This window comes from Eumetopias jubatus, unplaced genomic scaffold, assembly GCF_037043125.1.
Source record: "Eumetopias jubatus isolate StellerSeaLion01/CBP00866 unplaced genomic scaffold, mEumJub1_p1.0 scaffold_13, whole genome shotgun sequence".
In the NCBI taxonomy this organism is placed as follows: domain Eukaryota; kingdom Metazoa; phylum Chordata; class Mammalia; order Carnivora; family Otariidae; genus Eumetopias; species Eumetopias jubatus.
In genome coordinates this window covers 52,163,111-52,180,707 of record NW_028274819.1, presented here as the reverse complement: position 1 = coordinate 52,180,707, position 17,597 = coordinate 52,163,111, and the positions used below count along the sequence as shown (strand labels likewise).

The window sequence follows — 17,597 nt, the reverse complement described above, 5'->3', positions numbered from 1 at the left end:
TACTTAACTCTTTCTTACCTACCCAAAATCATGAGATAAAGAAGCTGGGTGCTGTCATTTCCAACTTATAAATGAGAAAGTTGAGTCTGAAAAGTATTTTGGAACTTGTCCAATGCTAAACAATGAATAGGTAGAAAAGCGGTGACTGGGATTCCAGACTCACTCTTCTTCCTACTTGGAGACTGTCCAGAGAAGGGAAACGATTTTTCTCAAGGTTCCGCAAAGTTTCTGTGACAGATTAGGACTGACGTTTAGAAGTCCAGTTATCCTACAAAGGATTCTGTTAGGCATAGCTGGCACTTGGAATGTGGAAATCAAAACATGAATTTTGACTATAGAAAATAGATGGAAAAAATGGATTATATGTGATAGAGTATTTTAAGATTTGGAACAAGTTAAAAACAATATGTGTTTTTCTCAGCCTAGACAAGATTGTTTCACAGAAGGGGCATCACTTTATGTGAATGAACCAAGGACCTGATGCGACAGGGCAGTCCTACCATCACCCCTTGGGTAGAGCCCTTTATTTCCATGCAGAATGCCAGCTTCCAACCTCAGCGATGACAGTCTGCCAGCCACTCTGTTCCTGACAGGGGTCCCAGGGCTGGAGAGGGCCCACATCTGTATTGCCACCCCCTTCTGTGCCATGTATCTGGTAGCTCTGGCTGGGAATGCTGCCCTCATCCTGGTCACTGTGACAGACGATGCCCTTCATGCACCCATGTACCTCTTCCTGTGCCTTCTCTCACTCACTGACCTGGCTCTCAGCTCCACCACTGTGCCTAAAATGCTGAGCATTTTGTGGCTCCATGCTGGTGAGATTACCTTTGGGGGGTGCCTGGCACAGATGTTTTGTGTCCATTCTATCTATGCTCTGGAGTCCTCGGTTCTTCTTGCCATGGCCTTGGATCGTTATGTGGCTATCTGCAACCCACTGAGATATACAATCATCCTCACCCATAGCATCATAGGCAGAACTGGCCTTGCTGGCGTACTCCAGAGTATAGCTGTGGTCTCTCTATTCATCTTTTTGCTGAGGCGACTGCCTTACTGTGATCACCATATCATGGCACCCACATACTGTGAGCATATGGGCATTGCTTACCTGGCCCGTGCCAACATCACTGTCAATATTGTCTATGGGCTGACTGTGGCTCTGCTGGCCATGGGTCTGGATTGCATCTTCATTGCCATTTCCTATGGCTTTATCCTCTATGCTGTCTTCTGCCTGCCATCTCAAGATGCCAGGCACAAGGCTCTGAGTACCTGTGGCTCCCCCCTCGGAGTCATCCTGGTCTTCTACATTCCTGCCTTCTTCTCCTTCCTCACCCACCGCTTTGGCCAGAACCAAGTCCCCAAGAGTGTGCACATCTTTCTGGCGAACCTCTACGTGCTGGTGCCTCCTGTGCTCAACCCAATCATCTATGGGGCTAGGACCAAGGAGATTCAGAGGCGACTTCTGAGACTGCTTCACTTGTGGAAATTTTTAATATGAAATTTGAGCACAGTTTGGAGATAAGGAAAATAAATGGGTATGGTAGCTGTCTAGATGCATTTACATGGATGGAGACCTCTGATATGACAGAAATGTGTTTACAGGAGAGGAAGCCCTGGAAGGAAAGAGAAGGTCAGATGAATTGGAGGTATCAAAAATCATATTGAACATACCATGTTCCTGAGGCTCCTGGAGTGGCTCTGAAGAGCTCAGAAAGATGGTAGTATTTTTACTCTTGAGAATACTTCACAAATAGGAATAAGCATGCTTTGGAGAAATCTCAGTACCTATGATATGCCAGGTAGAATACACCTAACATTTTTTTCTTTTGCTGCAAATGTTTCTGAGACTTACTAAAGATCAAGTCAATTCCTCTTAAATCAGTCTGGGCTTCACAGTGGGAATATTCTTCTGCAAGTCGAAGTTAAAAAAAAAAAATGAACATTTGAGGTAAATTTAATCTGATTTCCAATGCTTTGGGCAGTGATGAAGGGCACAATGTCTAAAGTTAGAGTACCTGGGTTTGGGCCCTGGTTCCTCTGCATACTAGTTTTGTAGCCTTGAGCACGTTGCTTAATCTTCCTATGTCTCAGTTTGGCCAACTGTCAAATGGATAAATGTTAGTATCTGACCTTTTTTTTAAATCTATTACTCTTAATGCTGTCTCTAGGAATAAGTAAGTTAATGAATGTAGAAAACTCAAGATAGTGGCTAACATGTAAAATGATCAATAAATAAATACGAGAATGTTATGTAAAGTCTGAAAATTATTAGCCAACTCATAACTTATTTAGGACTGTTTTTTCATTATGTTATTTCACAGGGTCATGATAACTATGTTATATAACATCTCTAAAATATTTAGATTGTGCTTGGGTTATGAATAGTGCTCATTAAAACTGTATTTTCTCCCATTCCTCCTCTGGTCTTCCATTCAGAAGTCCCTTTCCTTTTTGCTATAAAATTATCCCTGCTTTAGAATTCAGGGATTCCTGTTCAAAATCCAAATTGTCTTTTTTAATAACCCTCCTTTGCCCTAGTGACCTCGGTTCTAAAATACACAAATAAGTCCCCAGTTACTGCTCCCAATAATTCAAAATGTGATTATTGTCTGCAATTTAAATTAAGAGCCTGTGATTCAGAGAGGTTAATATTCCTAAGGTTATGCATCTATATGGGCCATAACTCATGCATTATCCAGTATGTGATATGTGTGAGGATGCCAACCTGCAGGAACACACAGCAACAAAAGTGAAGACCCTTTGTTTCTTGAGGTAGTAAATGGTAAAGAGACCCAGGAGTGCAATGATTTCAGGAACAGAGAAAAATATGTAAAAAGAAGCTGAAGGTGGGAATGAGTAAGGGAACTGCCGGTCTGCTCTTGAAATGCTTCTCTGTGGGCCTTATGCCTGCTCCCCCTAAGATCCTGGCTTCATTTAATCAAAAGGTCCCCCTCACAAGGCAACTGCTCACCATTCACACTAATTACCTGCCATGAAACTCACATTTTTCCCGGAAGAAAGTGGGGGTCAGTAACCCAGGAAGTTAGTACCAAAGGCAGGGCCAGGATTCAGAACTCTGGGCTCCCCTAGTAATATTTAAAATGCACCCATCTCTGGACTAGATTTTTCAGGACCATAGAGCTATAAAGGGACTTGATGGACTGGTAAGGAAATTCAGGTTCATGAGTGGGCAAATGATGTGTCTGATATTAGGCCACAAGTCCCATAGTTTGCAGCCTAGTTCCTCCCTCATCTCGCCCACAAATTCACCAACCATCCGTCATAACTTGGGCTATCCTCCTCTTCTAGCTATGTCTGTGGCCTCAGAAGAGCTCAAAGGAGAAAGGTCAAAAAGTGTAGAGCAGAGACTAGAAGAGAAGGAGGGGTGTAGGATCACACAGCTGCTGACACCACGGCACAGTGGTCTAGCTGCGGCCTATACTCAGGACTGATACCTTGTGGATACAGCACAGGGCGGTTCTTCCCCATGGTTTCCCCTTATTGACCAAACTCCAAGTTTCACAGACCATAGATAACAGACAGATGGAGGATTCTGCTGCTGTGACGACAAGCTCCACTCCCTAAAGTTCTCGTTTGGGCTCTTTTATCATCCTGAAGCTAAAATGCAATAGTTCCTAGAAGGGGAGGGTGATGTGTAGAAGCCATTAGGCCTTCCAGAAGACTGGAGGTGGCAGTTCTAGTCCATAGGAAGACTATTAACATTATTGCCAAGATCTCCCCTCTGACTCAGCTGTCTGGCTACTGGAGCGCATGCAGTAAAGGAGAAAGCATGCTTCTAGGAGCCCAGGAGACTGCTCTGCCTATCGCACCCACTTCATCCCCAGACTCCCACTCTTCCCTGGGACCCAATGTGCATCACTAATCTCAGAAATTCAGACCAAGATCCCGGTGCCACAGGGAAGTGAAAAGTAAACTGTATCGGGATCATTGATGGGTCATGCGGCCCCAGAGATATTTTATGCCAAGTCCCTGACTGCCACAATCTTCAGGTCTCGAGGTTCATGCAGTGTCACAAAACAATTAAGTCACAGTGTGTAGCTCAGAGATGTCCATCCTCCCCAGCCCCCAGGAAACATGAGATTCAGTAGTTTTTCAGCCCAGAGTCATTTGGCCCCTGGGGCTAGCTCTGAATCTACAGTCCCTGGTTTCCCCAAAGTAACACCCCCAACATGCTTCCCACCTCTCTCTTTCATCAGATAGTGTCCTGCTGCACGGTTTCACAGGGCCCCTGGTCCTCTGGGGCACACCTCATATGCCTACACTGTGAATCACCTCATTGACTGATCCGAGTTTACAGAAGAGAATGGGTGGATTAGGAAAGTATTAGAGACTCTCACGAAGACACAGGGACCCTAGAATGTAGACTAGGAATGGAGCCTGGGGAAAGATGTTGAGCTATATCTGGCCATGCTGAGCCAGAGGTTCCTCTGTGACACCCAGGAGAAGGCTGGTAGGCCTTAGAAAGTACAAATAGACATCTCCTTCAGAGATGAAGGAACCATGAACACAAAAGTAAGAGCCACAGCCACGGACATGGTCAAACTCCCTGAAAGATAAAGAATCAGTGTAGCATACTCTCGGGAAGCACCACTCTATAAAAACAAAACAAAACAAAAAATGGATAAGAAAATGGATTAAATAAAGCAGCTTAAAGAAAGATGGGTCAGTATATCAGATTTTGTACAAAAGAAAAAAAAAATGAGAAGATGAGGCATGAGGAGGTTTTGAGAAAGCTTCTACACTATCCTGGGGGTAAGTGTCTGGCTGCAGAGGATGGGGAGACGTGGCCACTCTGGAGAAATTCAGAGACGAAAGGAGAGAGAATTTCGGTGGCTGATAGGGCAGCAGAGTCAAGCACTTTACAGTGTAAAGGGAAGAAACCTGCCCAGGAGGAGAGGAAGGGGTTTCAGAAGTGGTGGGAGTTCACCTCACAAAGCAGGATCCTGACACACGCAGGTAAGAGAGAAAGAGCCCGAGCTGAGAGGGAGGTTGGACGGGCTTTCTGTAATACGGAGAGACTGGGCATGAAGACGGAGATACTTGGTGAAAGAGGGAGTGGCTTCCGGGGGGAACAAAAGCCAGGATTCCTTCAGAGTCGCCCTGGAGTTGGAGCATATGTGGTTTGTGATGATGATGACAATGTTGGTGGGGAACTAGATTGCTGAAAACACTCAGGACGTTCCCACCTCACGTTCACATTTGGAAAACACTCCGAGATTAGGGGTGTGAGAATAAGAGCAGCCTGGACCCAGGACCCTGTAACACGATCAATCTCTCCCCCAAACAACATTCTCTTCACCCACCTACCCCCAAATTGACATCACACATGAGATCCAAGCAATCTTTTTAATGTAGAACAAGCTTGGGCAGTGAGGGAGGGAGCTGTTCAAGTGTGCGCACGAGCTGAGTAAGAGGAGTTCAAAATATGCTACTTCCCCTCCCCTCCCCTTCCCCTTCCTCTCCCTCCCTCTCCATGCAGCCATGTGCTGTGGGCATCAGCGGGAGGGACCTGGGCCTCTGGTACCCCCAACAGCCTCTCAATGGCAGCATGAATGTTTCCCCCTGTGGCCATGAGGGCCTGTAGATTGGCATCACAATTAGCAAAACCCATGGCCTTTAGATGCTCCAGTTCTTGCTGGTAGCAGCCTTCAGTGAGGGGGGATAAGGGTAATGAGGATTGTGTGGCCTGGGAGCAGGTATTGGGCAATGCGTGGAGAAGCTGAAGAACAGCCAAGGTGGGTTGCACCAAGTCTGCTCTCTGACCCTGCCCTCCACCCCTGGTTTCAGGGGGTTCTCTAGTCCCAGGTGGCCTACCTGGCCCCCATAAACAAGGTCCCAGCCCAGGCACCTCCTTGGACAGTATCTGCAGGCCCTTTTCTATCTGTATCAATGCCTGCAGTGCTCGTGGATTGGTCAGGATGGGAAGTAGTGGCATATGATGTCGCAGGGGGCTTCCAGTTGCCAACTGGTGTAGCAGAGCTGGATTCTGCTGCAGGACATGCAAGGCTCTACGCAAGGCAGAGGGCGAGGGTCTCAGCTGACTGGTTAGAGTGGTTCTCCCTACAGGCTGCTGGTTCTCCTGGGAGAGAAGATCCGGGCCTGAGTTTACATCTGGCATACCAGTCCCACATTCTGAATTGGCCTGATTTGAGGCCGCGCACCTGGTGTGGGTAACTTCTCCTGCCCTGACCTTCTGTGCCAATGTCCTGGCCGGTGCCAAGGCTGCGGGGATGGCTGTGGTAGTGTTAGTATTGATGTTAGCACTGGCCTCCTCTTTGCAAAGCTCTGAACCTGGATTGTGGCCTTTGGAGGCAGCCCGTGGGGCCAGAGTGAAGAGCATGAGCTGCTGGGTATCAGAGCAGACTGGATGCATAGCATTGTCACCACCCGGCACTGCCTTCAACGCCTCTAGCCCCTGCTTATCTGCCTGCAGGAGCTCCTGTTGCTGGGCTGGTTTCTGCAAGGTTTCCAGAGCCTTAAGAGCTGGCTCGGATTTCTGTACTGGCCTTGAGGATTCAGGAGCATGGCTGGCACTGGGTGGTTTCTCATTCACCAGGCCTTGAACCACAGGGTTTTCCAAGAACTGCACCACCAATTCAGGCGCGACCATTAAGAGTTGAGCCAGCTGGCCAAGAAAGTCAGCCAGATCAGGTGAGCTCCAGACCAGCCGGCACAGCCTGGTCAGCATCCCAGCGCTCTCTGAGGTGGAGGGTTCAGAGTGATGCATGCAGCGACCAGTGGGGTCTGACAGAGTTCCGGGACCAGGCGGAGGTCTTTTCAGATGGGTCCTCACCACCAAGTGGACCGTAGTACCATCAAGGATGCCACGCTGGCTCAGGATGTCTTGATCCCGGAGGATCTTTCCAGTGAAGATGAGCACCAATCGGTCGGTGTCACAGTGAAGGCGTTTGGAGATCTGTTTCTTAAAGTGGTGGACACTGCTATTTTCTGCCAGCATAAATTCCTGGCAGTCCTGTGGGGTCTTCACAGACACTCTGATAATGCGTGATGACATCTCCCTACCAGACACCAGCCGGCTGTCCCTTGCTTCTTCCCTAGCCCGAACCATATTTCCTCAAGAGCAGAATGCAGGACAACCAGAGGACCTGTAGAAGCCCAGGTGCAGCAGTAAGCACACCTGGGTGCAGGGACCAGTAGGTGTTGAGGGAGGTCCACTCACACACGGCCTCCGGACACCACTTCCTAATGTAGCCCGAGGTCACCCAGCTCCATAGAGGTGTTGGCTGTCCTTCGCCAAGGCCAGCCTTAAGGGATATGATGTCAGTGATGAGGTCACAGTTGAAAAGTAGACCTGTATGGGGGAAGGGCAGAGGTCTCTTCTACCTGCCCGAGGTAGGCTCTCTTTACAATCTGACTTAAAGAGCAATAGAAAAAAATTAAATGTTTCTGTCTAGAAACCTGTTGTGCCCAGCCTATTTCACTTTTGAAAATCATACCACCTGAGATTGGTAAACAAATATAGCTAAGTAGGAAAGGTACTGGTCTGAGAACTGGCTTAGGAAGTGCTCGTTCTAGTCACCTGTCTTCCACTAAATGGCTGTATACTGACCATGGCCCAGTTCCCCTAAGGTCACAAATTCCCTTGTTTCTATATGAACAGAATGAAGATGTGTACAGTTAGTCCATCCAACCTCAGTGGGGGCTTGAGGGCAGCTTGTGTCTCCAAGGCTCACCAGGCTAAGTAACTTACTGAAGCAGTTCTAAGAAAAACATCATGTTCCCCAAGAACTTCTGTTGTAAGTAGTTCTCAGAGACATAAGCTATGATCTCAACTCTCCAGGATTAGAGCTGAGGCAAAAGAAATTATAAGAAAGTAATAATTTTACTCTAGGTCTTTATGACTTAACAGTGATGAAATTTAAGACCCATTTGAAGATGAAAATTGTCCCTTGGGAGCTGCCATATTTCAACTGCAAAAGCAGAAAAATGATGATTCTCTAAGTCACTGTTTTGACCACTCCAGGCAGGTGGGACTCCATGTTAAATCTGTCAGATCTCTGCAGCAATTGTATTTTTTTTACTGTGAAGATGGATACATCAGGCTGCCAGACTTTTACCATTATATCCTTGATCCTTTTTCTGATTCTGGTTTTTCCAAGGACTACAAAATTAGCACTTGGCTGTCTATAATACCACCTTCAGAAGGTTCTGCTGGATATGGGAAACGAATGAGCGTCTAGATTTCTCTACTCCTAGATATTGATATATGTTCTTAAACTTGGACTAGTTTGAATCAGTGTCCCCTGTATCCAACCAATATCCAGACTCTGATAAGTTGTGTTTCCTGAGTTTCAAAGACCCTCTCAGTCTGAGGAAGCTTCATAGAATGAGCCTCATGGCTGGCTGGCAGCAAGCAATCTAGGGGGCCCTTCCTGGGAATGCCCAGATCTCAGAACAACTTCTACTATACAAACATTATTAGTCAAACCAATTCCTTTGGGGAAGTTTCTTTGTGTTTCACCCAGCAGAACTGTATCTTCAAGCTAACGTTCCTGGCTTTGCATTAGCTAATAAATTAATACGTAACAGGAGTTGAAGAGCATTCTGGGTGACAGTCATCCAGAATTGCTTTCTCCTACCTCATGTTTCCAGGGATTTTTTTTTTTTTCTTCTCCTACATAGCCTGTGAGGTGAAGCATCCCTTCTCTCTTCTCTTTCAGGCTCTAGTGTCAGGACCTGGAATGTCTCCTTCCCAAGCACCCACTGACAGCCCTTGCCAGTCCATTTACACACTGTGTCTCAGTGAGGGAGCCCTGCCCATGTCGTCCGCTGAGTTCTTCAACACAAGAATCTCCCTTCATCCTTCCTGAGAAGCCGACATCATTGGAATATTTTACATTTTACCTAAATTCCTTTTATAATTGGAAAATAAAATAAAACAATCAACTTGGTATTTATTTAATCAATTTAAAACTTACTACTTAGGACAAAAAAGGGGGAATGTGGGCTCTCTAGAGGAAAATAGCCCTGGTTTAAATCCCACTCCTACCAGTTAATAACCTTCAACAAGTCATTTACCCCTTTTAAGCCAGGGTTTCGTCATCTATAAAGTGGTAGTTTTTCACAGATTTGTTTTGAAGACTGAAGGAGATAATGCATATAAAGTGCAATCCAAAGTATCTGACACAGAGCAGACACTTGTCAAATATTGAGTATGATTTCAACACTACAGTCACTGCCGATCTTCGGCACATCTTGTGGTCAGGTCCATAACTAGACTGGGAGATACTGAGAACAGGTGTGCCTGTCAGGGTTGACCAAATGCCCAGAGACATGTTCAGCTGCAGATGATGGAGACAACTCCAAGCAGCCTGGTGAGGGGAGTGTGGTATCTTCTCTTAGACCCAGGACCCCAACCAGATTCAATAAAATGCTGACTTTATGCACCTGATTTAAAGTTTATTAAGATCTAATTTCCAGAAAACATATTACATTCCCATATTTTTCACAGAGATGGGCTAAGGTTTTCCCATCCCAATAATAGTTTTATTAGACATAACTGAACAGGAAGGGCTATAAGGATTCCCATTAAGAGAGAAATGCCTGATTCTGTCCTGCTAGTGAGCTGTGTTTTCCCTCCTATAATACACTGAGTAGGTTTGAGTGTGGTTTATAATGATAATCTTATAAATTTGTTTAATTAAACAAAAAAAGACCCTCTGATGGGAGTAGCAAAGACTACGTCCATATCACTTTTGCAATAATATCCAGACTCCTTGTCTAGCTACAAAGCCTCCCCTGGTTGGACTCCTGCTCATCTCCTTGACTTCCTGATGATGATTTTCTCCTTTTCTACAAAACTTGGCCACACCGGCCTCCCTTCTATAAATACACTGGCCTCCCTTTTATATCTGAAACAGACCAAGTGCCTTCCCATCTTTAAAGTCATTGCAATTGTTGTTCCCTAAGCCTTTAATGCTTGTCCACTTAATCTTTACAAGGCTCATCCTTCTTACCTTTCAAATCATCTCTTCACAAAGCCCTTCCCAACCATTTCGTATCTTAGTAGTCTATTTTAATTAGCTGCATAGAACTTATCATTGTGTCATTATTTCTTCTTTACTATTCATTTATGTTTCCGTGTCCCTTCACTAGAACATAAGCTCCATGAGAACAGGGACCTTATTTGCTACCGTAACCCCGTTGCTAGCAAACACTAAATAAAATACATGTAGGAAGGAAGAAAGGAAAGGTGGGAAGGAGGGAGGTTAGGAGGGAGAAAGGGAGATTGAAGTAAAGACGCAGACACTGATTTATTGTCATGGCAGTTTGTGATGTTTTGTTCACCTAAACAAGTCCAAAAATAGGATGAACATGGAGCAAACATATATGAGAATCCTTTGTTGTCATGATAAATGGAATCATATAAAACAGTAAATGACCGCTTGTCTCTCTCTCTCTACAAACCTGTTTCTCCCATAGTCTTCCCTATCTCGGCTAGTTTTACAAGCAAGACAGCTCATGTCAGAACAGAATCTCCACTTACCGCTCCCCCCGCCAGCCCCTTCTCCCTTCTCATACCATCATTCATTTAGTTGTTTAGGCCAGAAACACAGGAATCACCCCTGAGTCCTTTCTTTGCACTTCTAATTTATCAGTAATTATTTAGGGCTTTTTCTTCAACATGCGTCCTGACTCTGATCACCTCAACAGTTGTTTTTTTGTTTTTTTTTTGTTTTTTTTTAAGCAGGTTCCACACCCAGCATGGAGCCAAATGCGTGGCTCAAACTCACAATCCTGAGATCAAGACCTAAGCTGAGATCAAGAGCCAGATGCTTTACCAACTGAGCCACTCAGGTGCCCCACCTTGACATTTTCAGTGTCCTCCTAGCTGGTTTCCCTACTTCCTCTCTTGGTCCATTAGAGTCACTACTTGCCACAGTAGCACATATAAATCAATTAACCTCACCTCTTTACACAAAACCACCAAAAGATTTCCTGTGCTACTTAGATTAATCTAAATGCTTTACCAAGTCTAAAACGCTCTGATAATTTCGCCCCGGGCTGACTCCCTGACCCATCTCCGGGACACCCTGCCCCAGGCACAGCAGCCTTCTTGTATTCTGGAACACACCCTGCTCGTGCCTGCTTTTTAAGTGATATCCCATTTGTCAGGGACCTCGTGCTCTTGACTTTCATTTGCTCACTCCCTTCATTCATCACATCTCGGCTTAAATGCTCTCTGGCGTGATGTGCTTGGTGATTACAATCCCAGAAGAGTCCACCTGTCAATTTCTGTCTCCTTACTCTGTGTTTCTTAGCCTCTCCCTTCCTTTGCTTGAAATTCCATTATGTAGTGTATCTGCCTCCTTTCTTTTGGCTTCACAAAGGCAGGGCTTTGTGATCTAGAACACCTTCCATCTCCAGCACGCAGCACAGAACCTGGTAGAGAGAGAGCGTTCAGTTAATGTTAGCTGAATAAGTAAATGAGTTCCCAATTCCTTCCTTTCTTTAAACTTGCACATCTGATCTTATCAGAAGGGTTTGTCAATTATATCTCCAAAAATTCTTCAGCTGTCCACTTCTTGCCATATGCCCTTGTAGAGAACCCCAGTCTAAGGGCAACACCATCCCTCACCTGAATGACAGCAGGATCTTCTATCTTGACTTTGTTTCCACCCCTGCCAGCCTCTCATTTATGCTCCCCAGAGAGGAGAAAGAAATCCACACTCCATACTCAGTGGGAGGCAACACAACCCTGCACCATCCTGCCTACTGTCTCTCCCACTTCACCTCGAAGCACTCTTCCCTGCCCATTCTCACTACTCTGGACACACTGGCCTTCTTTCCTTTTTCTTCAAACCTGTTGAACTCTAACCTAACTCAGGGAACTCCTCTACACTTTCCCCTCTTCCTGGAACATTCTTCCCCCAGCTCTCTGAATGTCTGGCTTCCTCTTTCCCTTAAAGTCTCTGCAGAAATACTCCCTCCAGAGAGATACATTCTGACCACTCTTCTAAATATATACCCCTCCTCCCTCTAAATGCACTATTAAATTACCTGGTCTATTTCCCACATGAAATTTATTATAATTCAAAATTATTTTTGCAATAGAATAGAGATTAAGAGTGTGGCCTCTAGAAACATGGGTTCAAATATCAGCTTCAACTCCACCACTGCTTAGCTGTGCAACCTTGGATTAGACATTTAACATTCCAACACCTTCCTTTACCTATCTGTAAAATTGGTTAATGATAGTACCAACCTTACAGGGTTGTTGTAAGAATTAAATGTTAATAGGCACAAAGCTTATTAAACAGTGCCTTGGTCTCAGTGAGTGCTGTGTTAGCTATTACTTTTATCTCTTGTTCATTGGAAGTCTCTTATCTCCACTATAGTGTAAGCTCCTTAGAGCAAGAACCGTATCTATCTTTTTCACCATTGAATTCTTAGCACCAAGCATAGTTTCTGGCATATAGAAAGTGTTCAGGAAATATTGGTTAAACTAATGAGTTGCAAAAGGCTCCTCTGTAACTTAGAAAATAAGCTTCCTGACTTATTATCAAGTTAAAAAACCAGGTTATGAAACATTATTTACAATAGTAGCGCAGGTTTGTAACATGTGTTGGAAGGGCAACCATCATGGTATTAGCATTGCTAGTTTTCATGTTCTTATTTTACTTACCTATATTATCTGAGATACACAGTTGACCCTTGAACAATGCAAGGGTTAGAAGTGCAGTAAAAAATCCACATATAACTTTTGATTCCTCAAAAATGTAACTACTAATAGCTTTCTGTTGACCAGAAGCCTTAGGGATAACATAAACAGTAGATTAACACACATTCTGTAGGTTGTATGTGTCACATTCTGTACTCTTACAATAAAGTCAGCTAGAGAAAAGAAAATGTTATGAAGAAAGCCATAAGAAAGAGAAAACACATTTACAGTATTGTATGTAAATTTATTTAAAAAAAAAACTCCACCTGTAAGCGGCAGGTAGGGCTGGGACCGGGGAGGCAGCCCTGGGCCCAGCGCCAAGATGGCAATGTTCTGCAGCCTGGTGGCCTCCATCCTACTGCAGCCCCTGAGTGGGCCGTGGGCAGCAACCACAGCCTGGAGGCACAGTGGAACTGCTCCATCTGCCTCCTGGGGGTATACCCCCCAGCCCTGGCCACGTGCAGCTGCTGTCACAAGTGAGTCCACCATAAGTGAGTGCACCAGCCTCTCTGGGCGGGGGGGCTGGAGGGGGCAGTGGGGTGAGGGAGCTGGGAACAGTGGAGGTGCGGGGCTCCTGCACAGTGCCATCCCTGCCCTCTGGGTGCCTTCCTCCACTCCAGCCCAGCCCCCTGCCCACCAGCCCCGGGCGATGGACCTGACTGCACCGTGGGCACATGGAGTGACCTACAGCCCAGCCCGGTCCTGGTCTTTGTGGGCCACCCCCCCAGCCCGCTACTTACAGGGCAGCAGGTACAACCTCTGCGCCAGTTGACTTGTATTTGATGTCACGGAGACTGGGGTGGGTAGTTGTAAATAAATGTCTGTGGTTTTTGCTCTCAACCCCAAAAATTTAAAATTCTACTACGATAAAAACATACGCTGGCTAACTGAACATAATAAAAAAATTTTTTAATTCCATATATATGTGGACCCACATAGTTGTTCAAGGATTAACTGTACTTATATGTTGCTTTTAAACTGAGAAAACAATTCAAATTCATTTTAGAAAAGAGGCTTAACTATTAGAACGTTAGAGTCTTTATAACTGTTTTTCAAGGATGCATATACTTGTCTGCATGAGAATCAACAAAAAATCTGTCTAAAATAAGAATTTATCATATAATTGGTGACAGCACAGTTTCATCACAACCATATGTATCCTGAAAATATAAAGGAAAAAAATTTCACTCCAAATAACCAGAAAAATGTAACATTGAAATAAACCCTAAGGGATAGGACTAATAAAACAAAAGAAGTAACAAAAAAAGTAACAAAAGAAACTACAGTTCTTTTGTTATTGTTATTGAAGTATAATTGACATACAATATCCTATCAGTTTCAGGTGTGCATTATAGTGCTTTGATATTTTTATGCATTCTGTCACCAAACGTTATTACGGTACGACTAACTATATTCCCCGTGCTGTACATGTCGTTCCCATGACGGATTTATTCTATGACTGGAAGTCTATACCTCTTAATCCCCCTCATCTACTTTGCCTACTCCCATCCCTCCCACTCTGTTCACCAGCTGTTGGAGACACTACACTTCTTTAGAGCAAACAAAGGAAATTTGAATGGGAACATTTCGCATTCTAAAAGGAAATACTGCCAGTTGTAAAATTCTCGATTCTCTCTAATTTGTAAATGTAGTGGCCAATCAAGATCTCATTTGGCTTTTCCTGAAATTTGACATCTACTGTAAGTACACGCAGAAAAACAGACAAAATTAAACAATGGTATTTTGCAAAGGAATAAGGAGTCAAGCATTGAACATTCTGTCATTAAGAATTTCAAAGTTAAAACAATTTAAGAAGTGTGGCACTAGTTGATTAAATTAAAAAAACACCATAAATACACATATATAAACATATATAAGATATGGCAAAGGAAATATTCCAGTCCACGGTAGGCATTTGCAGGGAGGCAAAGATCCCAATTAAATGCCACAAATCCTCCCCTTTTTACTCTTTATGGGTACGGATTGAAGCATGAATTAATTTGACCGAGCGCAGTGGTTAAGAGTGTGGACTCTGGAATAGACTAATTTCAAATCCTGCCTCCCCTATGCAGAAGCTGTATAACGTTAAGCCATGAAATTTCCCCTCTCCCTATGCCTCAGTTTTGCTCATCTGAAAGATGGGAATAGTAACACTACCTGCATTAGGGGACTATTGTGTGCATTCGGATATAAAGAGCTTGGAACTGGGCTGGCACTTGGAAAACCTCAAAAAATGTTAACTATTATTTAAAATTAAATATAAGTAGTGAACCCCTAAAATATCTAGAAAAAATATGTATTTATGACAGAAGTATTAGGAGGAGAATAATAATAATAATAAAAAGAACAGGTGCATAAAATCACTTCCTGTTGTTTGAGTAATGCTTTGCTCTTAACTTGTTGTCCGTCCACCTACCTGACTGGCTATGTGATACAGTATTACAGACTTCAATCCTCCTGCTGCTTCTCTCTCTCTCTCTCTCTCTCTTTTTTTTTTTCTTTGCTTTCTAGCAAATCTCTCGGTCTGAAGAAAGGGTACATCTTCCTTGGGTGGAGCCAGGCACTAGAGCCAGTATCACCTAAACTGACCCTACTTCTCTTCTGCACATACACAACCCCAGCTGCGGGTCCTCTCCAGGGGCAGGTCCTGGATTTAGACCTCCTGATAGAGGGTGAGAGTCACTGCAGGGAGCAAATAAGACATCTGGAGAAGCCTGCTGTTTTGGCCATATCAGCCTGCGAGATGCCCTCTTCCCCAAACTCCAGCAGTCCCCATTTCCCCAAGCACAAGCCCCGTCCTGGGCTACCCTCTATCAGTTCACATCTGCTTCGTCTCCCTAACCACTTTCTCATTTGGGTGCTCGTTTCCTCACTCATCATTCAGCGTTCATTCATTCAGTCTTTACTGAGTGCCTCCCATGGGCCTGGCCCTGCATTAGGATAGAGCCCTAGATAGAGGCCAGTGACCTTCCCTGTCCAAGAATCCCCTCTCCTGGACACCCAGCTGAGGTGTTCAGTCTCCGATGAGACTATAGCCAAGATTCCAAACACCCAGTCCACTGTCCAGGGCTCTCCTAACATATGGCCTGAAAACTCCTCCCTAGTCAGGATTCCCACCTGCTTAGACCCAGATTCCCACCTGCTGTCTGTCCTGAGATTTACTTCAAATGAGCCCTCATGCTTCCTTTGGCCCAGATGAAAGGCACATGAAATCAATCTTTCCCTGAGGCTTTTTCTCAAACCTACCTGGCCTTTGGAGGACAGAAATTAAGAGATTGCATGGTACACCTTCCCCGGTCAGAGGCAGCCCCACAGCACTTGCCTTATTGGTTCCAGGAAACAGAGAGGCAAGACTTGCCCCTGCCTTCCCCCACTAGCACCACTATAAACAGCAGTTCCTTTGATCTGGACAGGTCCCCCCCCTAACCCCAATGAAGGGGAGCTTGAAGCCTCCTGTTTCACTTAGAGGTTGAAACCTAAAGCAGTGGGAGAAAGTTGCTTCCAAAGCTCGTTTCATCTCTGATGCATGCTGGTCGCTGAAAGGTAAGAGAGGTTGGGTACAAGTGTCCTGAGTCCCAGGTGGAGGTTCTGTTTCTCCAGGTTCCTTAGAAGGACCCCCAATGTTGAGTCTCTGATGTTTAAACACACACCGTGACCACTTTTACCGCAGCGGTCCCCTCCCTCAAAGCCCCTTTTCTTCTCTGGACAGCAATATAACATTAATGTTTGTGTTTACATCTCCGTTCTGAGATCAATCTTTAACAGACCGTGTTCTGTGTGTATGCTTGAACATATGTACAAAGCTGTGCCGTGTCAGGGTGTATTTAAGTGTGTTTGTGCATTTCTCCAGAGTGGCCCTGTGGGTGAGGCCTGGTTTGCTGACTTGATTCGTGCATTGTGTCACTTTTATCGTGGAAGTACTCGGGTCATGGGAAGCACTGCTGAGTGCAAACGAGACTTTAGTCTGAGAGGCCGAGGGCACCTCCTGTGTGTCATACACAGCCTGCCTCAGCCCCTTTTCTCCTCCTGGCTCTTCAGCTGGGATGCTCTCCCCTCTCCTGTCACATGTCTGCCTACTTCATTCTTACCACTTTTAAGATTTCAGCTTGGAGCGCCTACTCGGGAAGCCTTCCCTGTCTCCCCAGACAAGATCAGGCCTGTGTGCTCCTCCATAGCTCCTGCTCTTTGCAGCACCTTTCACAACTTGTATTCTATATAACGACTAGTCTTCACATACAGTTTGAATGCTCCGTGCCCCCAGACCATCGCCTCCTGAAGGAGGATCATGTCTCTGTCTCACACGGACTCTCTAACCACTAGCAGAATGCTGGGCACAGGCTGAGTACTCCGTTTCTGAGCTGGCAGCTGCTAGAAAGACAACATCCAGGACAAACTGTGTCCACCAGGGACAGTACTTTTGCAACCTTGCACGATTAGGGAATCTTAGAACTCAGGCTGAATTCTTGGGGCTCCCCATCTACTCAGGAATCAGCCTCAAATCCAGAAAGTGAGAGCCACCTGTGGGATAGTCTTCAGGGGCGATAGAAATAACTAACCGTGCCCACTTTGCAGGCAGGCTGGTGGTAGGAATGCTCCGAAGAACGGAGTACAGGGTGGCAGCTCCTACAGGACACAAGATCTGGGGGACCTCTGGAAGGACACCAGGGAAGCTGCAGGCCTCAGTTCACCCTCCTTGGTTCTTCCCAAATCTTTGAACCTCAAACCTTTGGGCTTTCCCTCCCAGCCCTCCCACCCATGCAGACACAGCTCTCCTCACCAGCTTTTTTCCCATACTGGCTCCTTTCCCCCTGAGCCCACAAAGAACTGGACTCGGGCAGCAACAGACACTGGAGATTGGATGTAATTGCATCTCAAGACAGGCGTAAGCAGAGCTCAG

General features: G+C 45.3%; 2 protein-coding genes and 1 long non-coding RNA gene across 3 annotated transcripts in view; 2 read left to right on the top strand and 1 right to left on the bottom strand.

Annotated features, from left to right (window-relative positions):
* Positions 1-8,925, top strand: part of LOC148162650 (uncharacterized) — a 55,436-nt gene extending 46,511 nt beyond the window's left edge. Inside the window, exon 2 of the long non-coding RNA XR_015766671.1 lies at positions 8,700-8,925. This is a non-coding gene — a long non-coding RNA (uncharacterized LOC148162650). The remainder of the gene's footprint in view (positions 1-8,699) is intronic.
* OR52D1 (olfactory receptor family 52 subfamily D member 1) lies at positions 539-1,495 on the top strand. Its single transcript, XM_028115947.1, has one exon. The coding sequence runs from the start codon at positions 539-541 to the stop codon at positions 1,493-1,495; it is 957 nt and encodes a 318-aa protein (XP_027971748.1).
* LOC114218706 (ubiquilin-1-like) lies at positions 5,447-7,087 on the bottom strand. Its single transcript, XM_028115945.2, has one exon. The coding sequence runs from the start codon at positions 7,085-7,087 to the stop codon at positions 5,447-5,449; it is 1,641 nt and encodes a 546-aa protein (XP_027971746.2).
* Positions 8,926-17,597: the final 8,672 nt, after the last annotated feature.